The 23726-nt window shown below is 39.2% G+C and overlaps 2 protein-coding genes across 2 annotated transcripts; one reads left to right on the forward strand and one right to left on the reverse strand.

The window, feature by feature from the left end:
- Positions 1 to 723: 723 nt before the first annotated feature.
- LOC108552554 (uncharacterized) lies at positions 724 to 8780 on the reverse strand. The gene is made up of 5 exons (XM_017907166.1): positions 8667 to 8780; positions 7545 to 7695; positions 3856 to 4121; positions 2965 to 3419; positions 724 to 1139 (listed from the first exon to the last, which is right to left on the reverse strand). Exons 1-5 carry the CDS (start codon positions 8778 to 8780, stop codon positions 812 to 814), a joined length of 1314 nt encoding a protein of 437 aa, XP_017762655.1. The 3' UTR covers positions 724 to 811.
- An 850-nt stretch (positions 8781 to 9630) lies between these two features.
- Positions 9631 to 12640, forward strand: LOC108552555 ((11Z)-hexadec-11-enoyl-CoA conjugase). The gene is made up of 6 exons (XM_017907167.1): positions 9631 to 9695; positions 9771 to 9994; positions 10648 to 10778; positions 10996 to 11201; positions 11518 to 11703; positions 12279 to 12640. Exons 2-6 carry the CDS (start codon positions 9790 to 9792, stop codon positions 12586 to 12588), a joined length of 1038 nt encoding a protein of 345 aa, XP_017762656.1. The 5' UTR covers positions 9631 to 9695; positions 9771 to 9789; the 3' UTR covers positions 12589 to 12640.
- Positions 12641 to 23726: the final 11086 nt, after the last annotated feature.

Raw genomic sequence — 23726 nt, forward strand, 5'->3', positions numbered from 1 at the left:
GTGGTAGCGACGGTGACGGGGGAGCAGGAGATGACAAGTGAAGAACAGGGGTCAGGGTGAAAGGGAAACATTTCGACGACTCGGTGGCGAGGATCCTTTCGTCGAGCTTCGACTTTGGCCCTACCTTCGTTTCGAGATTTCAACCAACCGCAAACCCCCTCTACAGAAAAGGAACGTGCGATTGGATCGCTCTTGTTCGATCTGTTTCGTCGCGATTTAACCGCGATTAAATTGCGACCAACTGCTCGCTCGACCCCCTATCGATCAACAAACGATTTATTCCATCTAAATCCCTCGAACGGAAACAACAACAGTTTTGGCGCAGACCTCGGTGGACATTAGCGACAGATCGGTGCTCGATCGAAACGAAGGTGGACGACAGGCAGTAGGAACATACGAAAACGCCGACCGAGCAACACCGATACAATGGTCGGTCGGCGGTTACAACGCCGAACGCAAGGAGGCCTTCCCGAGTGTCTTCGAGGAAACGGAACCTCCGGCTCGAGCGTAAACTGTGTTGCGGAAAGATCCGTTCTTTTCTTCTTCATCCTCGATTATCTTCTTTATCTTCCTGTTTTTTTTTTTTTTTTTTTTTTTTTTTTTTTTTTTTTTTTTTTTTTTTTTTTTTTTTCAATTCTCGTCTCTCTGCTACTATTTAACGTACGCGATTTTGTGTACACACTTTTAGAAGGATTTCCTCTTGATGTCTCGATGCGTCGCGGGTTTTGGATTGTTCGTTATCCTCGAGCGGAGGCGAGTTTGCCGCGGCGAACGCACGCGTTCAGTTTGCTGATCGCGACGCGCCTTTCGATCACGAAGGCTTCACTACGATCACGCCCGGTCGCTGTTGGGTCTGCTGCTGCTGTCTGTGGAACTGAAGGAACTCGGCCTGCAGTAGCCGTTGCTTCGCCGTGGGCGACGTGCTGGACGCCGTAGACGATTTCACCGACGTGTTGACCGTTTGCTTGTTGGTCAACGCCAGTGGCACGTCTTGCGCCGGCTCGTCGCTGAACAGATGGTCACCCTCGAGGTGACGTATTGCCTCGACGATTGTTTCCAGATTCTGTCGAGAGGTGTTAGCCAGATAGAGCCTCGCCTGCGGGGAACCGTCATCCAAGGAGTTCGATGGAGACGGCAACCTGTAATTACAATTACTTTTTCCTTTCTTTCCACCTTTTCTTTTCTAATTCCAGCGGTTACGGGGTTATTATAGGGTAGTTTATAAGGGGCGTAGAGGGCATTTGGTGAAGGATATGGGAAATTTAACGTGTTTGCAATGGACAGCACACGAGTACTGTTATTTATCGTGACGTTTTAATTAATTAGTTAATCAGTGCTGATGGCTCAATTAATTATTGTTACGATTTGGTAATACATCGCGATTACCAACACTAGTCGTGAGATGTGATTGCAATGATATTAAAAAGATGCGCGAATAATAACGATGTCCACGGACAGCATTTCTATGCTAATGAACGAATTTCTTTAACCGAATGTATGTAGACGATACGAAGAAAGACTTACTATACGAGACAATAGGAAGAAGGTGTTGAAGATTTAGTAACTGGTCATAAAAATTACTAGATAAATATACAGTCAAGTTTCTCATTTTATTGCGTTACTGTACCGCTCTTTATAGGTTGTTATCAGTGAAGTGGTAGTACTCACAAGAACTACTATCAACGCTTAATGAAATATTAACAAGACGAAGACACGTATTAGTATTTACCTTGACATTTACTCTACATAGTGAATGCGAACTAGACAAGTGTACCGCGTAAAGTTCAAAGTGAAATTGATAGGTACTTATCGACGTTTATTAGCACACGACGAAGTTACTCAAAAATTTCTACCCTTCCCTTTCCTCGATAGCGTGCAAGGTGTCATAATATACGAAATGAATATTTAGAACTGAATAATCAATTCGGCATTAAAGTCTAATGAATTTATAATGAATTTATGAATCTATTAAACCGTTCTGTTTCCAAATTCGCTAATCCGATGGAATCGCAAAACGTAGAAGAAATCGGTACAAATTTCATGCATATTATTATTAACATATCGTTTCATTATTGATACCGTAATACTTTATGTTTATTCTGCTATACGAGTGAATCGCGATAATAATATTTGATTATCTCTCACGCAAGACTAATTATCTCGTAGTTATGATAGGTAAAATAATTCCAAACTAAATCTTTATACACCATTTTCAAATTGTCTTGTACGGTTTCTGTGGATCTGTGCGTATCTCGAAAAGAAATGCTCAACGTTGACTCCAGGTAAATTATTTGCACGTCTCACATTGAAGAAAAAGGTATAATAGAACTAACAAAGGAAAGGAACATTTGAGGAATAGTATTCAACACTTGGATTCTTAACGAATCCAAACAATATGCATATATACGAACGTGAGCATGCATTCTAAAAATAACCCGTTATTTAGAAATAAATGAAAAACATATACGGAGAAAATACAAGTCTATCTTTGTTCATTTCCCTATTTCAATGTCAATTCCTGGCTAACAGAGGGTATTCTAATATGACAGGTTGGAACAGTCTATGAATTTAACCTAACCAATGCTCAAAAGGCTCAGAGATATGATCAAAAAGCATGTTTCCGTATTCACAAAATCTTAAAAATTCTTAACAAAAGCTTCTGAATAAATACAGATCTCACTTCCTGCGCTAGCTTTATTCTCAAAGTAAGAGAACACTTTCAACCGAGTCTCCTATTTAAGTCTAAACTCAAATAAAAAGACACTCTTATTGCTAGTCCCGTGAAAATTATATTCTCACGAACAATGGACTTATCGTGTCTGCCTCTGTTACCTTCGAATGCAATTTGTACGTTGACAGTGTTAAGCCAACTACCGATGTTCCATCGAAGAAACGTAATTTCCCATAGGCCTACGTGCACGATAATGCGAAGAAAAAGCACGGAGTAAAAACCGGTACACTTACCTCTCAACTTCAACCTTCGGTTCCGCTTTCATCGCCGCTTCGAGGACGCTGGGTAGTCGCTGCGGCTCTGCGGCCGGTGAAAATGGCCTGCTGGGGCTGGTGGTGATGTACTGAGGCGACGCGTTCTTGAACTCCCCTGTACTTGCAGCGTACGTGACACGACTGGATGAGGAGAACGAGTCGCCGGTAGTCTGTTCGTCGATCGCGGAGAACACCTGGTTCTGGGCGAATGTCACGATCTTCGGCGAACCCGGGCCAGCCTCCTCTTCTTTGATCTCCTCTGGTACCATGTCGGCGGGCTGTGGAGATAGGGGTGGTGAACTTGGATCCGGACTAGACGTTTCCACGGTTTGCGTTGCGCCAACCGATGCCAAGGACACCACGGAAACTACCTGAAGAGCAGCGACCGCTTCCTCTGTCTCCTGAGCAATCACGTTGTCCGTGTGTTCGATCACCTGAGGAATAGGAGCTGCGTTAAAATCCTGTTAAACAGTCGAGTCTAGATCTGAAACGGGATAATCTATAAGCTATCACTCGTTGAGCGATAACACCGTGTGATTTGGAATTTGTCTATGTCCACTTGTACCTGAGGTGTTGGTTCCTAATGGTTCTTAATGGTTCCTAATCTTTGGATTAAACTGGGATAGTATCGATCAATTACAAAGTACTATACTTGGTTCAAGAAACGTATAATTTAGTTTACGTTTTAGCGTGATTTCGTCGTTGCAAACACTGTTTATGGTTTGTTTAAGTACAGGATGTATAATTACACGTGAGTGATCACGCGTGCATAATTTTCGAGTTCGTTGACTTCGCAATCGTACGTGTTCGGCGACTTCCATTCCGTTGTCAACGAGTTTCGAAAAGGAAAAGATATTACTATTAAGATACCTCGTGCGGCTGGTAAGTGACCAGCTGATTATCCCTGAATCTCTCCGGATAGAGTTGACTCTGTATAGCCCTCATTTGCTTCTCAAGATGCAACCTCGCGTGACGCTCCCTCTCCAACTGTCGTCTCAGCTCCACTACCTCGCTGTTGACCACGGAATGTCCCTCTGTGGTCACCGTTATTACCGACAATGGTTCAGGGGACATGCTACCCAATCCTTCGTCACCGCTTTCGCTAACGTGCATTGGTAGACTGACCACGACACCTCCTGAAACGAAGAAATTCCATGGGAAATTCATTAGTCGATTAGACAGGCAAAGATAACGCGTAATTCCGAGTTATTTCTCTCATATGTGTAGGATATCATTTCGGAAAGAAATCGCGAATCGGCCATTGCCATTCTACATATATGTTTCGCAAGATGTAACGGATTTGTCCTGTTAGGAAATATTAGCGAAGCGTTAGAGGAGATTTTTTAAATAGTTTTCGGTACGTGAAAGGGCTTCTGTTGCGAAAGATAATAAAATGTATGGATAATGGAAGGCTGAACTTTGATATTGCTTGGAAATGCAATTAGAAGACATTCGATTCGAAAATGACCGTGTCTAAAGTACATACTTGGATCGCTAAAGGTTAATGTAAGGCTGAATTTACTTCTTGTGCTAAGTGAAACGTTGGATTCAACCTTTTAATCACGCGATTCGGGGTATTTCCTATTACTTTCACGGTATGAGCGTCGTTAGCTTTCATATGGATGTAGTATGGCTACCTGCAGACTCTTAATTGCGGTAGTTATTAAATCTACAGATGGAATTTTCACAGTTACGACCGTCAAAATTTCCAATTTCGGAGTTCAAATTGGACATGATTGCGTGTATTTCATTAACATCAGTCACGTGATCAGAGATTCATGCATAAATGCAGCGAAATTAATGAGAAATATCATTTCCTTGATATGTTTACTAAGGAAATAACTATTCGGTTGTAATTAAATAATCGAATATCCAGACACGTACCGTTTACCACGCAGCAATGTGATATTACCAAATTAAAAGGAAATCAAAGGAAAATTAGCAATTTCGGATTTTTTAATCCATGTACTATAAAAAGAAATTCTGCCTAGGGTGATCTCAAGAAAACCAACAAATTGCAAAGTCTTTATTAGATAAGAGTAGTTACTCGATCATCGACACTGTATGCACAGCACCCTGAAGCGTATCCAACAGATAGCAGGAACGTAGAATTATGCTCGGTCTACTGTGGGATCAGAGCACCGGCCACACGGTAATCTGAGGCGACAGAACCTGCCACAAACCACCTCAAGCCCGTAGGATCTGCTCCATAGTATCATAAGATCGTGGGACATCGAACTTCATGACCCAAGACTCGAGGAACATACAACGCCCGTCATGAAGTACTGAAACTTGTCCCAAGCCACCACGGCCTAGAGTCGTATAACCCTATACGTCCACCCCGGGATCATAAAACTCGCCACGAATCACCGGGAGACCGTGCGATCTCGAACCCCGTAGACAGCGAAACGCGCAACGGGCAACCCTAAGGCCTTAACCACCAAGACCTTAAACACCATCACTCCGAAATCGCGCAACTTATCTCGGATCACCGAAGACTCCGAGGATCTTGATCACCACGACCACGACGTGTCTATTCTAGAATCGGGAAACCCACCATGACTTGGCTAAGAACCATAGTCTTGTACCCCATGATCCTGGAATCATGGAGGTCGCCAACCACCAGAGTGGTGAAACGCGTTTCACGCCTCCATGGAATCGTAGAATCTTCAACACTGTGATCCGATCGTTAGTTCTGGAATCTAAGCGAAACACACCGAGGTTGTGGGACTTGCATGTTCACGAGGTCTAGCGAGTAGAACTAAAGTATTCGAATGTCCACGGATCTCCGAGTTCAGAGTCTAGGATATCCCACGACCCTATCATGAACATGGAAGTTTCTTGATCCGGTCTCAACTTGGATTCTGCAACAGTGTAGTGACGAAGTTCGAGGTCTCACGGCCTCGTGGTGATCTGTGACGTGTTTCACGAACCTAGAGAGCTGGTATTCCCAGGGCCTCGTGCCGATCTAGAATAGGTCTCACGGTCTCGGTGTGGTCCGAGGCGGGTCCTTCTATCACTTTAGCTTAGCGTAAACCCACTGCTCTAATCTCGCAGTCAATTGATCATAGATTCACGATTTCTTATTATGCAAATACACCCACATTCCTGGTATTATGTCGTGCGTACAATGTCCACGATGTCGATCAAGTCCCCTAATATCAATTCATGCATGGAAAAATTATTCTTTCCTATTATTTTCATTCTTTGTTATAATGACAATTGCACTACTCGATTGTTCTACTCGTAGATTATTAGATGAAAGAGAAATTTCTAATTTTTCTAGGCTTTATTTAATTGCGATATTTTTCTATGGATTTTCCTGTTCACATCTTACTGTTGTGTTTGTTTCGACTCGGTAGATTTTAATTGCAACAGGAAAATTTAATATATCGTTCTTCGTATTTAATTCTATTATTAATGTTCATTTTCCTGTTCGTGATTCTAATCGAATAAATTATTAGAATTTTCAACTGCAAATGCGAAAGGAATGTTCAAAGTCGATATTCATTATGCTCAAATAATTTGTTACTCGGCTGAAGCGTAAAGCAATGACTTCGAAGGCAAAGAAAGTATCCCCCTTTCCAATGGACGAGTGAGCCTGAAAATTTAATCGCACCGCGAGCGTCAAAGGAGAGTAAACCAAGTTTCGATCCTATCGATCGAATTGCGACTTCTTCCCTCTTGTGAACGGAATAGAATATCCGGCGTAGGACGGCCAGAGCCTGCAGGAATGTAATTACTCGCGCGAAAATGACGAACGACGCCTCCTATATTAATCTCCACGCCACTTTCCACCGACAAATTAAAAAATTCCTCGACGAATCTTTGCGATGAGTCAGTATCATAAAGTAAGTTATTCCGATGACGCGGGTAAATTAGCGATCGTTCGTTCGCAGATTGCGTTCTCTGAATTCGGTTCGGTAATTTTTAATACATCTCGTTTCAGATTGTATTTCTATCACATATAATCGTTTCGTTCAATTATTTTAGATAAATTTTACTTTTTAACCCTATCACTGCCACGCTAGAATCACATGTTTCGCTCAGCACGTTCAGGGAGTATTTCTATTCTTCAAAATTCAACATTTTTAATTGTCCAATGGGACATTTTTTATTTCAAAGTATCTTCTAATTAGCTGTTATATTCAAAATGCGCCAAATGTCAATTTTCATTGAATTATTACAATTGTAAGTAGTTCGAGTGACTGGTCATATATGACCAACTTTGCAGTCAAAGTGTTAACCCTCTGCACTCGATGACTTTTGGCTAGAGAAGAGTAGAAATTCAAAGATTCTCTACTAAAAAGCTGACGATACTTTTTTGAGCAGTAAATAAAGAATTGAATAATAATAGAAATGTAGAATTATTTGATTTCGATACCTCGCACACTGTTACATTGCATTAAATTTGATATATTAATTAATATCGATCTTCCAAATTTTATAAAATGGTGGTTGAGGCTCACCTCTCGAGTGCAAAGGGTTAATACTATGCGGGGTAGGTTATTCGATTGAAAATTTGTTATAAATGTTGCAAATAAGACTGGCACACTCACCTTGATTGTCCGGCTTGCGTTTCTTGATCGGAACATCGCCACCCTCGTGCTGATTCACCAATCGCTTCAATTGACAATTCTGTGACAACAGTTGAGTCTTCTCTTGCTCCAACTGGTATATGTATTCGGCAGTCTGCTGAAGTATCGCCGCCTGGAATAAAAATAGCGTCCTATTATTATACTAAAATCATTTTGTCGTTATTTTCATCTCATTTACTTTCCCTTATTATCATGAGATTATTTTGCAGGAAGGCCACGTTTAAAATTGTAAATCATATGCCATCGAAGCGAATGTATCGAGTAATATCATTCGCAATCTTATAATTAATATAACTTAACGATTTAATAAGCTTCGCGTGAACCTTAATCATCGATTAATATCGCTGAATCATATTTCAATTTAGATTTCACTCGGGTTATTGTCTCGTGAATTAAATACCATCGATAAACACTCGCACATAGAACGCAAAACGCAAATTAAAACAAAGTACTTCAAAAAATTATTACTCGATATCCACAACCCAGACAGGGTATCAATTAGGGTTAAAACGATCTCTATAGCACACGTACAAATTCTCTACACACATGCAGCTATTTCTATCCTTCTTCACATTATCCCCAAATCAATACACGCTAAATAATCCACCCCACCAATACATCTATAAATTAAACTCGACTTCTGGTTCCATCATTTGCAGTTCCACCGTTTGTAAAATTTACGAGACACCATGGAAAGAAACCCTCAGCATCTCGGTTAGTATAGAAGGCTCGTTGCAACCACGAAGAACAAGAAATGGCTGAAACTGGACCGCGTGTAAAAAGAAACGGGGGTAAGATGGCGCGCAGGTGTTCTCCAAGGCGTTATTTGTAACCTGCGTCGGAAGACACAGGAGCAAGGAGAGACAGCTTCCTGTTTACACGGTTCGAGCTTAAAGGGTTTTACTTGCGGGGGGAGGGGACCACCGTGGGTCCTGTGCACGAGTCGGTAACATCCGGAATGGCGACGTACGCGTGTCGTACGCGCGTACTACGACGTAGTAAAACGGGAATGGTGGAAGTGCCGGGGAAAACAAAAGGGCCAATTGATACCGAGTCGAAGGTAACGGGCTACGTGGCCTGTACGTTTTGCACCTGCCGACAGGTGGCCAACGAACAGATGCCCCTGTTGATCGTGATGCTTCCTTGCGACGCGAGCGTCTTCAGCTGTTTCTCTGGAAACTCGTTTTCGTCGGGCATATGCATTTAAAAACGTTTCCTCCGCGATTATGCACCACCACCCTTTCGTGGAACTCGTGATGCACGGGGCATTTAATTGGTTAATGGCCTCGTAAACATCTTTTCTCGACAACCAATCGCGTCTTTCATTGTTATTGTTACTGATATACATATTTATGTACGATATACTTTTTTCCATTATCTCGTATATGTATATCATTGCGATATGAATATGTAAACACCACCGAATAGTAGTGTCGGAAGTCGGGGAATTGGAAATAGTAGATTGGAAGGTTCATAGTTTATAGATAACTAGTTAATTAAGAAGTTAATGAATATTTTTAAACAGAGACTATGTCGTTCAATTTTCAACCACGTTACAACCTATTTCGTATCCTTGGAACAATTTTTCTAAATTATCGAACGGTTAGTTATCGTTTCCTTCTATCCTCCATTTAAATCACGCGATTTCATCATTTTCATCTTCTAACTATACAAATTTTTTACAAATTTATTACTTCAACTCGCAACTGCATTTATAAGCAAATGGCATATACAAATACACAATGTTAGGAATCAAAAGAAAATTTCTAAAAATTTCGATGAAGATACCACTTGCAATTTCAGGTAAAATTTCGTATATTCATCGTGATATTCGTCGAATATTTTTCATCGCGGATATTCCTTAAAAAAGGAAAAAAGCGGAATAGCGACGGAAACGAGGTTTTCCGCAATTAGTCCGAGGAAAGTCGTAAAATTAATCAATTGTTCGGTCGATACATAGAGGTCAAAGTGGCTTCCGTGTCGTTAATAACAATATACTTTATATACGAGTTGTATATTGTTCGAGACATCTATAAAATCCAGGTAACTCCGGAGCAATTTGAATTCGAGGAGTGGGCTTCGATAACGTCGCTCGTCGATTCTTGCTTTAAGGTTCGCAAATCATATCCGTATTTCTTTGTTTAATACATCTTCGTTTAAACTAATCGTGAACACGTGTAATTGTAGGAAAGTCATCTCGCAAAAAATGGGATCTGAGACGATCGAGGAGAATGAAAATGAAACGTACGAGGTGGAGGAAGTGATCCAGAAACGAAAACTTAGCACCGACATGAACTACAAGCACAAGTTTCTCGTGCCTCACGTAATTGTTCATTCCCTTCTTCAGATTGGATGGTTAATCGGCATCTACACTGCGCTTTTTCATAGCAAGCTCGCCACTATACTATGGGGTAAGTAATCAAACTTCGTTGAAGAAGAAGTTTTACGATATTGCAAAACGAGGAACACGTATTATTAAATATTTGATTTTCGTTGATTCAATTTCTGAGAATTATTCGGTGTTTTATTTATCCTATATTGCACGACGCGATAAAGCGAAGCGTAAATTTTTACGACAAGGCAGAATGAAATTGTCATACGAATTCTCTCCATTGTTGATTTTTCAGAAAACAAAATTGCTGGAAATTAATTTGACCAATTTGTTAGACCTCTCTATATCGTGCATTGTACGATAAAATAACGCTATTATTTTAATTGGAGATATTGCTGCTTCCTTTTAAACGAACGAACTTTTCATTGATCACGTAACAAAAAAAATGAATACGATACTCCTGGGTTTCCATATTCATTAGCGAATACTATCAATTTCTTTCCTTGTTTATTAATATTCTATATGTATCATAAATACTTCCGTACAGCTATTGTATGAGAGTACAATGTCGTTTCGAGAAATCCCACTGATAATTAAATCCCTGTACATTGGTACGATCTAAATCCTGCTTTTAAGGGTAAATAGAAATTTCGTTCAAAATCTTAACGAGTATTGCTTTATTAAAAATATCCAACCACGGTATTTTTATTAACATGAAATGAATTTCACAAGGATTCCTCGTTGCATTCCTGTCGATTGAAGGAGTAGCTCTTGCTGCGCATCGTGACTACAGCCACAGAAGCTACAAGCCAAGGTATCCTTTGAAAGTTGGGTTAGTCATCTTCCAAACAATGGCTGGTCAGGTAAACAATTATTTCTACTCGATCCAGTGCAATGATCAGCGGAAAATTAACGAATTCATTGAATTCATTGACGTTAGTCATCTTCCAAACAATGGCTGGTCAGGTAAACATAATTATTTCTACTCGATCCAGTGCAATGATCAGCGGAAAATTAACGAATTCATTGAATTCATTGGCGACACTCTTAAATCGTTCGATACCTACGAATTCATTTCAGAATAGTATGTTCACATGGGCAAGGGACCATAAGCTTCATCACAAATACAGCGACACGGACGCAGATCCTCACAATTCAACTCGAGGATTTTTCTTTTCTCATATAGGCTGGCTGATGATGAAGAAACACCCGTTGCTGTTACAGAAACAACGCGAAATAGATGTTTCGGATTTATTAAACGACAAGCTTATCATGTTCCAACACCGGTGAGTATTATTTATCAATCATCGTTTCCATTTTCATAAATTTGGGGAAATTTAAATTTACAATATCAATCGAGTCATACCTTATATCTTTCCTTTCATATAGTAATACCACTTTCCACTCGTTAATTATAAATTTCTTTAATTATAAGTTTCCTTTTAATTTATTTATTTATTTCATAATATTTTTACAAAGGTATCGATGATATTGTAATGGTATTTATTTCCCTTCACGAACTCCAATTTTAAATGTTCATTTATATTATCACTTTACAAGTTGTCTTTCAAGAAAATGATACAAGGTGTACACAAATTGCAGCTACTTTTTGTATCTCTACTTTCCCCTGGCAATGTTCTTCCCGGTGGCAGTACCAATGTACTTTTGGAACGAGTCACTTTGGTCTTCCTTCTTCGTAGCCTACTGCTTACGATACGTTACCACTCTGCACATAACTTGGACTATTAACTCGTTCGCGCACATGTGGGGATCGAAGCCTTATGACAAGTAAGTTGCATATACCATGTCATTGATTACTCTTCCCCTTCTAGGTATACCGTAAAAATAATACAACATTTTTACAACTGGCAACACGTGAGCTTTAGAGAGCTATTCTCTTTCCTATCTTGAGGAAATAGGAGAAAGGATAGTGAGAATATTTCAGTATTTTACTTCAATTCATCACGAGAAGTTGAAGAACTTGCACCTCTTATTTAAAGCAGTACATAAATATCACAAAAGGAAGAAGGTCTAGCTCTCCAGATACCAAGTTCAAGAGGATAAAACAAGGCGAATAGAGAAACCTAGAAAATTTCCAAAGTTCAAAATACAATTATTCGTATATCGACATATGAAAATATCCCTCACAAACGACATAATCGTTAATGAGAAGATCCCAAGAATTGACAATGCAATTTAAGCCAATTAAACGATTACACAAGCTAGAAGCAAGATCCCCGCACAGTCGAGGATCTATTTACTTCCGTTTGAGAGTAATCACCGACTAACTCAACGGTTGACCGAGACAAACTATTCGCAAACATCGTAAAACGCGAGTTCTCAGGTTCGTGTACATGTTTCAGGAGGATCAGGGCAAGAGAATCGTTCATTTCCTCGTTGGCGACGCTCGGCGAAGGTTTCCACAATTTCCATCACAGTTTCCCGTGGGATTATCGAATGACGGATACATTCAGTTTGTCCAGCTTGGTGCTCGATCTACTCGCGTACCTTGGCCTAGCCTACGATCTCAAAGTCGCGTTTCCGAGTATCGTTCAGGGGCACATAAAGAGGCATGGTGAAAAAGCCGGTGGGGAGATGACGAAGGAAGTCATCGAGCTGAAGCAGGAACGAAAAGAGGAGAGCGTGCCAGGGCTGAATGAAAAATCGATGTGAAAGCGTCGATGGGGCGTCGTGTTAGTCGAGGATGAAATGTTCGTCTTGGTTTGAAGGAAAATTACAGGAGCAAAGTGTAATTTTTTAAAAGAGAAAAATATACATAGGAACCATAAAATTGTTTTGATGTCCAGAGTATGGATATTTTAATAAAGGAAATATGATGAAGAAATATACCGGCCTGTTCTTTTGTTTCTTTTTAGAATTGCACAAACTTAGAAAAGGTAAATGAAGATGAAAAAGAAAGAAGAAGAACGAATATATCGAACGTTTAGAATAGTTTGATTAGATTGTCCTAACCTAACTTAGAGGGTAAATAATTATACTGGTGTTTGCTTCTCTAATTATTTATAATTATTACACGTACTATTAACGAGATACGAAACTGAAGGCGAAGGAATTATACGAATAAATTATTTCACAAGAAAGATATAAAGTACCCAACATCAGGAATACACAGAGGTTCAGAGCTCGTATAAAAATATGATGAAAATGTTTCGAGTATTAATGAAAGAGCAACGGAGGAAAAAGTGGGCCTAATTATTCTTTCATTTCGACAAAGCAGATTTTTTTATGGAAAGAAATTATTTCATAGTCATTGAAGAATTATACAGCTGTGCGATGTACATATGTCATAGGGAAAACTGTAAATTAAATACCATCTGTAAGTGTTCGAGTAACTCATTTGTGCACTGTCAAGTATTATTTACGATGAAACTGTCGAGTATCGCTTGAAAAAAAGAAGAAAACTGCGATTGTAATCGATGTTAACGTGCCGGTAAAATATAGTTGTCGAACGAGAAATTCGCGAATGATGTAGTGAAAACTAAAACGAACGTAGCGTTACATTGTCAGAAATAAAAAAAGCGATACAGAAATTGGCAAGCGTTCGAATTTTTATTTTTACTCTCCGACGTAGTTGAGTTTCTCGTTATACTTTGCTTCGAGACTGAAACTTCGATGAAATCTAATACACGCAATTTAAAAGAAACTTGTATCGCGTTAAGATTTCTCTACGATTTCGTTGGACCTTTCATATTCTCCAAGCTAATGAAACAAATTTTCTTTTCTCGTTTATTCTACCAAGATAACGTTTGACACTGGATATCGAAATTTTGTAAATCATTTTCTTCCTATTTTTATTCTTCAACTTCCCCATCAACTATATGACGGCCATAATCAGCATTAGGAGTAGTAATCGTATACCTTATCAATTGTACTATTCTCTCGTATGCCAATTACTGAAAACAACATTATCATAGAGTTATTATTCGGTCTAAGCCAATATTTCCTCCTCAACGAAATTGCATTTCAGTTCTATAGACACAAATAAATACACGATCATCTTGTACAACCTCCGTGACAGATGATCATCCTAGGAAATATCCAAGCGATGCTCAAAAATCAACATTACAAGATGAAACGAAGAAAAGTCTTCTTCAGTCTCAGGTCAATCTCTTCACCTCCTAACATCAACTCGCAATCGAGATTATACCTCAACTACCTACGACAAACTGCATTTGCTCTAAATCGTCATTTTAATCCCAACCATAACCCGAAGCCATGGAACGAGCAAGCTTCAACTCGTACAATGAAACACTACCAAACACGAGTAATTTACATATAACATTTCAACGACCTTCGCTTGTCCCGGTATTAAATCACCGATTAGCTAATTCTAACGCGCATAGCCGCAGCGAAACCTCGACGTATGAGGGGTCAAGAAAATCTTGGCGATGCGTTAACGGCGTACCATATCGCCAATCACGGTATTTGCATAGGCCTGTGACGTCAACCAATTGGACGTCCGAGTAACCGTCTAAATATAGTGCGAAACGAAACGAAACGAAAAGAAAGAAGAATCGGGAAAGATTAAAGCGACGAACGTGGGAAAAGGAAAATCCGAGTGAGCGTGAGGAGAACGGGAAGAAGAGGTTGCACGTGATAGGAAGCAAAAAGAGTAAGAGAATGCGTGGAACGTGACACGAAGATGCATGCATGGAAATAGTGGACGAAGAAGGGACGGAAGAATCCAGAAGAGGAAGAAGGTTTCGCGCGGGAAGGAAGGAAAGTACTTGACGGAGGATAGGGTCCAAGAAAAACTTGCCAAACGTAACAAGATAGATTGAAGTGGCGGGAAAAGAAATTATGGGGAATGTTTGAGAGAAAGAGGGAGTGAAGCGGAAGTCCAACGGTGGAATTCAATAAAGCAAGAGACGGGGAAGAGAAATATTGCGCGAGGAATGGAAAATGATGTCTTGGGATGCGATGTTGGACGCGATGAACGTCCGGCTTGGAGTAAGGGAACGGGGAAGAGGCGGGAAAATCTTGGGAAATTCAGTGATACGACAAAAAGAGGAAATTTTGATGAGAAAAATGCAGTATTACGTGATTTGCGATGCAGAGAAATGTCATTACTAATGCTAAAACCATCGATCCAGTCGAAATGACTGGTCTCGGAATTTTCTCCTTTGCAATCACTAAAAACATATACCTGCATTTAAACGATCAGTATTGACACATATGGAGATACAACTGTAATTAATATATCCGCTCATTTTCGTGAAAATTAATGAAAATTATTATTATCTAGGCTCGCTATGTTCAACCACCTCATTAAAGATCGATAGTTCTAGCTTGGGAAATTGGAAAATTGCCGAGCTGCCAAGTAACATTGACATCGATTCGTCTTCATGATTTAAAGGAAATAAATAATTGATAAAGATTACCTAAGGTTAGCCAAAATAAATATAGTGTTCAATAGTCAAGGTAGTCAAGGTAGCAGGACATTTCCAATACGTATTTATTCAGAGATTTAATAGATAGTGTGGCAGCATGATCTTCGTGTTTCATCGACATTGAACTCATAGTTGAAGTCAAAGATTTTGATCCTTTCTTTCATCATACAACTTGTTCCATGGCCAGGATTAATTGGCAGGTCAAGGCCGCTTCTTTGACTCCGAACGACTACGCAAGTGATCTTCTTAGCAATCTCCGACAGAGGAAGTAGCAAGACTTATTCGTCGATAGCCTTGAGGAACCAATCAAATTTGTAGCAAGGGTGATGATATCACTTACGACTGTGTGTTAGAAATGTTGCTTACTCACGTTTCAGATGGTTGATCACCAACCACAGCGTCTAATTGATCAGCTGATCGATTAAAGAACGAGAAAAGGTTACTTCGGCATCTAATACGTCATTGCTATTTCTTTCAAATAAATAAGTTATTTAAAACAAATTTCTTCATTTCCAATTTTTCTTTATAACAGAATTCAACCTTTCCTCCATGGAGAAGAACATATCGAGACAAAAGCACAGACTGTCAAACGAAAGGATAAGAAAGAAAGAAGAAAATATTTCTACGGAATTCATCTGTAAAATTATTATAGCCATGCAAGTTGAAATTACATTAATCCAGGACTGAGATTTATCCAACAACTTCGACATCGAATTATCGCACTTAAGAAGTAAAATAATTCGATTCAACTCGGAATACTCGTCCGACGAAAACAGCTGAAGAGTTGGGGAAGCAAGAAATCGCAAGGTCGAGGATAAAAGAGCAGAATAAGACGAGAAGAATCGCTCGTGAGAGAGGAGAAAAGTGGAGAAAGAAATCAAAGGTGTGTTGCAACGAGAGCAAGAAGAAGGGCGAAGAAACCAGAGTAGAGGAGGAGTTTTAACGAGAGAAAGACGAAAAGGAGAAAGGGTGGTCTCGACAATAATATCAGCGGCCATGGGGACCGGATACGAGTCCGGTGGCTCTTATTATTGCGTTTGCGTGCACGTAAGGCCGATCTTAGGGCAAAATCGCGGACCACTCGGCATCTGTCGTGGGCACAAAGAATTGAACGTGAAGGCTGCCCTTTGCGCGCTCGTTTTTCTTCCTTGGCTTCTAGTTAAGACTGAGAACGGAAGCGATCCAGATGGAACCGAATACCCGTTGTTTATACGCGAATTTTAATCATTTCGCTAAATTTTAACTCGTCCCTTCCTACGATATCGGAACAGTTGGAATGTACATTATGTTATGTGGATTATTCAATAATTTCGACAAATTTAATACCTATCTCTTTTTATTATCCAATATCGAACACGTGGGATATTTGGATAATCTCGGATATTTAATATTTCGATATCTCTGGTAACATAAAAATATAGTTTTTGAATATTTTCTTATAATTAAGGATGATCGATATTTTACTAGCTTCGAGGACTTGATGTTAAAAATGAATATAGATTACGTAAATAAAGTGAGTTCAAGTTACGAAGGATCTAGAAGAATTAAATAAAGAAGAATCAAAGATTGAAAAGAAGAGAGACATTATTAAGAGAACTTTGTTAAAATAAGGAAAGAGACAAGAATTCAAATAAGAGACTGATAAACAATTAGATAAATGAAAACATACAGAAGGACGGAATTACTTTGTTAATTTTCCAAGTGCACTGATCAGACGCACATCACGATCTTTCCCGCGCTATTATTTCCGTAGGTAAAGAAAAGGCAAAATGGCCCCTAAAAGCTCGTGGAACATCGAAGTGCGAGTTGATTACGTATCGCGTGACTCGATCGCTTAAATTCCAGCCAAGTCGTTTTTTACCCTTCTCCGCCAATCGACGGTGGCAATGCGAAGAAACTGGTCTAGAAATGTTTGTCGTCGTTTCCCATGATTTCAGGATCAGCCTGGTCGTGTCGAATCATTCAGGCTTGAATTTCGGTAACGCAATGGCGAATTCGAATCGTACGATCGCATGTCGATACGCAGTTTCTTTCAATACGGTCAAATCTTTGGTAATTTAACTTGATTTATAACACTCTGAAAACAGCAATCATTTGTTAATCGTGTTTGGATAAATATGGCTGTTAAATGGGGTATCGTGTGTCGAAAATTTTCTAGTTCATCTGATATCGATAAATATATGATATTATATCAAGTATCGTGTAGCTGGTACGAGTAGCAAGAGAGTAATTTTACATAAGAAAAGCAAATAGAAAGCGTAGTATAACATTTCATTTCGTTTTACACTTTCTTTCCAGGTATGCGTGCATTTAATAGCGATTAAACTATTAAATTTCGCAGAAATTTCATGAAAATTCGCAGTTAAATACACCGCTCTTAAATACCGAGTAAACTGCTAAACGTGATTTTCTTTCGTCTATCTTTTCATTTTCTCAAAAATTAACCATTCGCTGATTAGTCTTTTGACTATACCAAAACCTTCGTGTGAAATATGATTTATTTTAAACGTGTACGTAAATATCGGTGTAAATAAGAAATTGAAAAACAAGATTTGGATTCTTCTTGGAACATATCGTGACACGAATTGCCGAATCAAATAATTGGACACAGTTGAATTCGCTGCTCGGGAGTAACACGAATGAAAGAAATGTAAGACGACTGTAATGGGCGAGTTTCAAAACTAATTGCCATTATGAAACCTAACTTTAATTTAGATATTACCGTTTCACTTTGTGAATGAAGCCGTTTGAAGACGTCTCCCTAGGGGACACGAGGAACTAATACAACGTCAACATTAAACACTCGTTGGTGATTAATTCGAGGAAAAAAATTAGAACGTCATTTGTTTAACTTCCGCTAAGACGAAATTCTACGAACATAAATTACATCTTTCACCAATACAAACATATCGGCACCTATGAAACACCGACACCACATACCAAACATATCCTATTGAAGAGGAAAAAGAAGAGAATTTGCTTGATAAGTGAGACAATTTAAAGAGCCATTACAAGGAAATACGACGTTAAATATTATTAAATGTAAACACGTGGAATATTCTAAAACAATATAATACAAATCAAAATATGTAAAAGTTTGTCAAAACTATGTCAAGTCACTTGAACGCTTCAATCTCCGTCACTTTTACTTTTGGCGAAAGAAGGTTTGTCAAATTATTCTTTCAAAGTTCAATAAGTTTGATAATATCGGTGGCATCATCAATCATATGCCAAATTGTTTTCTTCCTTGTTATCTCCATACATACACGTGTATGCTGACAAAGTTAATGTTCCTCTATCGACAGGTATTTATTTACGATATTCTTTCAATTTTCGCAGCTGTCAAATACTCTGTCGAATTATTCTTTCCAAGTTCAAAGATCGTATAGCAACATTTACCAGTGATGAACTGTTTCCTCCGATGCGATCTTCGCATACACACGTATACTGGCAAATTCCATGTTCCGTTACCTAAAAGTCATTAATTCCAACTTTCAGTGTCAAACGAATCATTTTTCAAAATTCAAACGTACGTTATATACGCAAAATTAGTAAATTATCGTTTAAAACTAATTTTCAGGAGGCATTAAATACTCGTACGCTTTACAAATTCGAAACAAAATGCTACTTAGGATAACAATATTCGACACTCTTGTCTATTCCTCTGTTAGCGATTTTCAAATTTCCTTGTCGGTGTTTATTTTTATTTCTCATTGAATGTGGCACAACTCAAATGGCTGACTTTTCGAACTTTTGCTTCAAAAATTCCGCATTCGATGTTATCACCTTGGTCACTTGATCACGTGATTTGCCTTTTAGTACACGTGTAATCAATTTTTCGATATCTCCTCTTATTCCATTTTTTCCCAAGATTCTTCTTTCCTTTTGTTCGTCTATCGAGCAATTTTACCGGTGATGGTAAGTTTAATATCGATTTTGCGCTCCAATCGTTTCATACAGGCGATGATACCCCTGTAAACGATATATTATTCCAGTTGAACAACTCAAATTTTCTCCGTATTATAAAAGCCCCGAAACAATCACTCGTGCTGTACCTACATCTCGCGCTTTGTGAACGCGCACAGCCTGAGGACCCTTTCTTTCTTCGCCACCCTATATACGCGCACCTCTGGAAGAAACGGCTCGGTCGTGGCGCATAATTTAAGGATCGCGGTTTTACGCTCGCTTTATTGTTTTAGATTGACGTGGCCATCGTGTGGCCGGGCAACAACGAGAGGGGGTTAACTATGATCGCAGGAATAAACGAGGACGTGGCGTTGTTCGTCCGGAGAGCAAAAAGGAAGCACGCCGAGAGGCTGAACGGACGCGTCGCGACGCTTCTACGACGCTTCTACGACGCTTCTACGACGATTAGCAGGGCCGGAAGGCCACGCGTACGGTCCGCTCGGCTCGAGCTCCGACGCACGTGCCGAAATCTTGTTAATACCATTCTGCAAACTCGCGGCGGGCCAAGGCCGATCCTCGAACGTTTCCTGAACGTTCGCAGATAGCGATTTATGGCCGCAGTGGAACCGGCCAGCTCGACCCGACGGCCAGCAATTTTTTTAAATAACACATGCACCAAAAAATTTCACTCCAACAATCGGTTCCCTGGTGCTTCGTGTGTGCCTCGTCGAAATTCTCTTCCACTTGTTTCGCACGCGGATCTACTTGATTTTTACAATTCGCTATAACATGGTAACACGATCTCAAAGTTGTGTATCTCATGTTCAGATTCTTGGTACAAAAGAAACTTCGTACTTTGATCGTGAAACGTATTTCATGGGACACGTAGATTTGCAATTGGAATTTCCATAGCGTTTTCGAATGCTAGGTAAATCTTGTGTTATTCGAATTTGACGTAGAATTCGCACGTATTGATATTTATTGAACATTCTGTGTGTGAAAAATTGGACCGTGAGACCTTTAAGCTCATCGTATAGTTTTTTATTATTTTTTTCCATTTTCCATTCGGATTTTGCAAAGGTGAACGTGGAGAGTAGTTGAGTATTGTTGGAAGATCGAAGTATGCTATTTATACCTAAGCAAATCTCGAATGAGTTGTTCATTCTTTTATGGGAGAGTCGACGCGTAGAGATTCTAGTATTTCGAGGAAATTTTCAAGTCGGAAAGAAATATCGTTAAGTTTATTTATGTGGGCTGAAAAATCGTAAATCTTATGTCTTATATTATGTTCAGTTATAAAAAGAAATAAAAAAAATAAAACGTCTGTAATGTTATGCTCTATAGCGCTGCGTTACATCATCCGTCGAACACGTGGACGATCGATGCTTTTAATTTCACCGATATCAAGGTATTTTCAAGGTGTAGGATATAGTGAAAGGTCACTTACTGGTTTCGTTCGGCACATTTAGCAAAAAGAGGAAATTTATCAACTTTTTCCCCCTCTGAAAGGAGCACACGTGGCTCTAAAAAATTCGACCAACTGCTCAAGAGACCTTGAATTTTATTTATACCGAATTTTATGCATTTCAAAAAGGTTTTTCCTATCGTTCTAATTCGAGAAAAGCATATCGAAAGAGCGAGTATATTCGTTGATAGAGAAAAAAACAGGGTTATTAATTATGAAAATAAATTTAAATACATTCGGGTTTGAATAAAATCTTCGTTCTTTAAATTTCACCAGTGTATCATGGAGACACGTGATCTACATTTATCACGAGTAATAAAATACGCTACAATTATTTTTAGATAGCATTCTTTTTGTAGATCAATAAATATTAATATATAATAAGTATATATATATATTATATATTTTGAAAAGTTAATTCTTCCACAAAATCCTCGACAAATTAGGTTCTCCAAATTTTCGTATCTGCCGAAGATTACTATATCTCTCGACACTCGGATAATTTTCTAAAATTCTCGTGGATTCTGTCATATTCGAGAATAGCAAAGTTTATTTTAATTCAATCTCCAGAGGTATAATCAAATTTGCGAAAACCGTTTACTTTCGCCAAATTTTTATTCCACTTCTTTTCGCCGTCTATAAATACGTGGCAGAGTAAAAAAAGAAGACAATTGTCATTTTCTATCTTTAATAAACCCCGTCCCTGAAGAGGTGAAACACGCGAAGACTGGTCTACTTTATTTTTATTTTCCATCGATCCAGCACCGCCTTTACATATCATACCAGCCACACATGGCAAATTTACTCGGTTCAACGTCATCCAACGAGCGCCAGAAGCACGTGTACACGGAAGACGCGAGAAACATGGGAGTTTTCCATTGAATATAGCGTATCAAGATTTCCGTGCGACACATGTTATCCCAGCTGGGACTCTATCGGGCGGCAATTTTTCCCCGTAAATCGTCCATTTTCCCGGCCTGCTGGCCGTGCTGGAAAAATCAGGATACGACAGCTGTGACCGTGACTGAATGGGCTGACGACACGGCCGATCGATAAGAGCGAAAGACTAGAGGGCATAATGCCGGCGCGCAGCTGGCGATCGAAAGAAAGGAAAGTTCACAGCCGTAAAGCGTGCCCGTGGTTTCAGCTCGTGACCCTACCTGCTGAATCGGTGCAACGCTACTTCGTTCGCGCGCGAAATTCCCGCAGCTTCGACGTACAGCTGGAAAATCCTAGGTAAAGAAGAAAGTCACGGATATTTCATTACCAAAGTAGACCCCGAGAAGAAATCTACGGGTAATGGATTTTCACTTATTTCGTACCGCGAACTATTTACTCCGTGTAAATGAGAAACTACCACGAGGTAGAGGAAAGTAGAATCTTTAGACAGTGACGCATGTGATTTTTGGATTTTTCCAAACGCAAAACTCGTGATACGTGCCACACAGGGGGTAGTTTCGTAACCACAGGCACATTTGTAACGAAGATAACAAGTGTCAAGAGGTGTACTAAGATGAAATTTTATTTATCTTTCAATGGAAATATTCGAAGGAGACGAGAACTCAGAGAAGAAATTTTCAAGTTTTCCCATGATGGAATCATGAGTCAGATGTTCAATGAGATTTTCGAGAAATGGAAGTAAAGCTGAGATCTGATTTTAATTTCTATGCGTGTCAGAAGATAGAAACTTCCCCTGGTAAAAAGTATTTTATTTTATTTTATTTATTTTAATTATTTTCTTGTGTTGTTTATATTATATCACTCTATATCTAAAGAGTAATTTTAGATAAATTCGTATTATCGCATTTGGCCATAAAAATATTTTCTGCCGGGGTAGTATAATAGACGAGTGTTCCCATAGAGCACCCATGTGTCACCGACGAATGTTACCTTGAGACAGAGGAAGTATAGAATCACTTCTTGACTAACTGGATATACGATACTTAAGCGTATTTAATTCTATTAATACGAAATACATCCGTCAGAGATTAAATTAATTAGTAAATGGAAAGGAATATCGTAAATGGAAAGGACGAAATTAATTTAATCCGTTGTTTCATGCTGAGGCGAAATAGGCAATCGAATAGACGTATTTTAATTTTCCACCGATTTTACATGCCTACTATTTCTTCCATTGATTACACGACACAGTGAACCCTTTCGTGGGATAATAAAAATCGCCGAACAGTGGAAGGGCTATCGATCGTAATTACAGGAGATGCTGCGAAGGATGTTTATTTACGTAACGTTTCGCAACAAAATAACGCGTTTAGAAGTACAGGAGAGATTGAATTAAAGCCGAGGTTGAGTCGATGTTAATGGCGCGAAGTTGTGAATGGTTGGGAATCGAATTAGAGTCGGAGTTAAATATACGAAGGAGATTGAAGCGAGATTGGATTAGAAGAAGGATATGGAATATCGGTTGCTGTCGGAGCTCTAGTGGAAAATGAATCGTTCGATAATTAACCATAGATGGAAGTCTTTCGTTTCAAACCTAGGAAGTTACTTCCAAACTATACACTTTCTCAAAAAAAGACATCATCGAATAAGATTCGCGCGTGACACGTGTGTAATTGATCGTCGATGGGGTTTCGATGCCGAAGAAATAAATAATTTGCCAGTTAACCGTAAATTAAAGTCTTTGGTATCGATTCTAAGAATTTCTTTCTAAATTATAGGCTTTCTCAAAAAGATATTACCGACTAAGATTCACGTGCAACGTGTGCGACACTGATCGTTGTTGTAGCTTCGATAAAAAGAAATAAATAATTTGATAGTAAACCATAGGTATCACACAATCTATGGTACCGATGCTAGGAATTTGCTTCTAGGCTGTTTACTTTCTCAAAGTAAGATACACGTGCAATATACGTATGTGCTATTGATCGTCGATGAAACTTCGATAAGGAAAGGCATAAATAATATGGTAACTAACCATAGCTCGAAGTCTTTAATATAAATTCTTGGAATTTACCTCTAAATTACACACTTTTACAGGAATCCATGTGTCATTGATCGCCGTTGCTCTT

This window comes from Eufriesea mexicana, unplaced genomic scaffold (genome assembly GCF_001483705.2).
Source record: "Eufriesea mexicana isolate 0111107269 unplaced genomic scaffold, ASM148370v2 scaffold7078, whole genome shotgun sequence".
Taxonomy (NCBI): domain Eukaryota; kingdom Metazoa; phylum Arthropoda; class Insecta; order Hymenoptera; family Apidae; genus Eufriesea; species Eufriesea mexicana.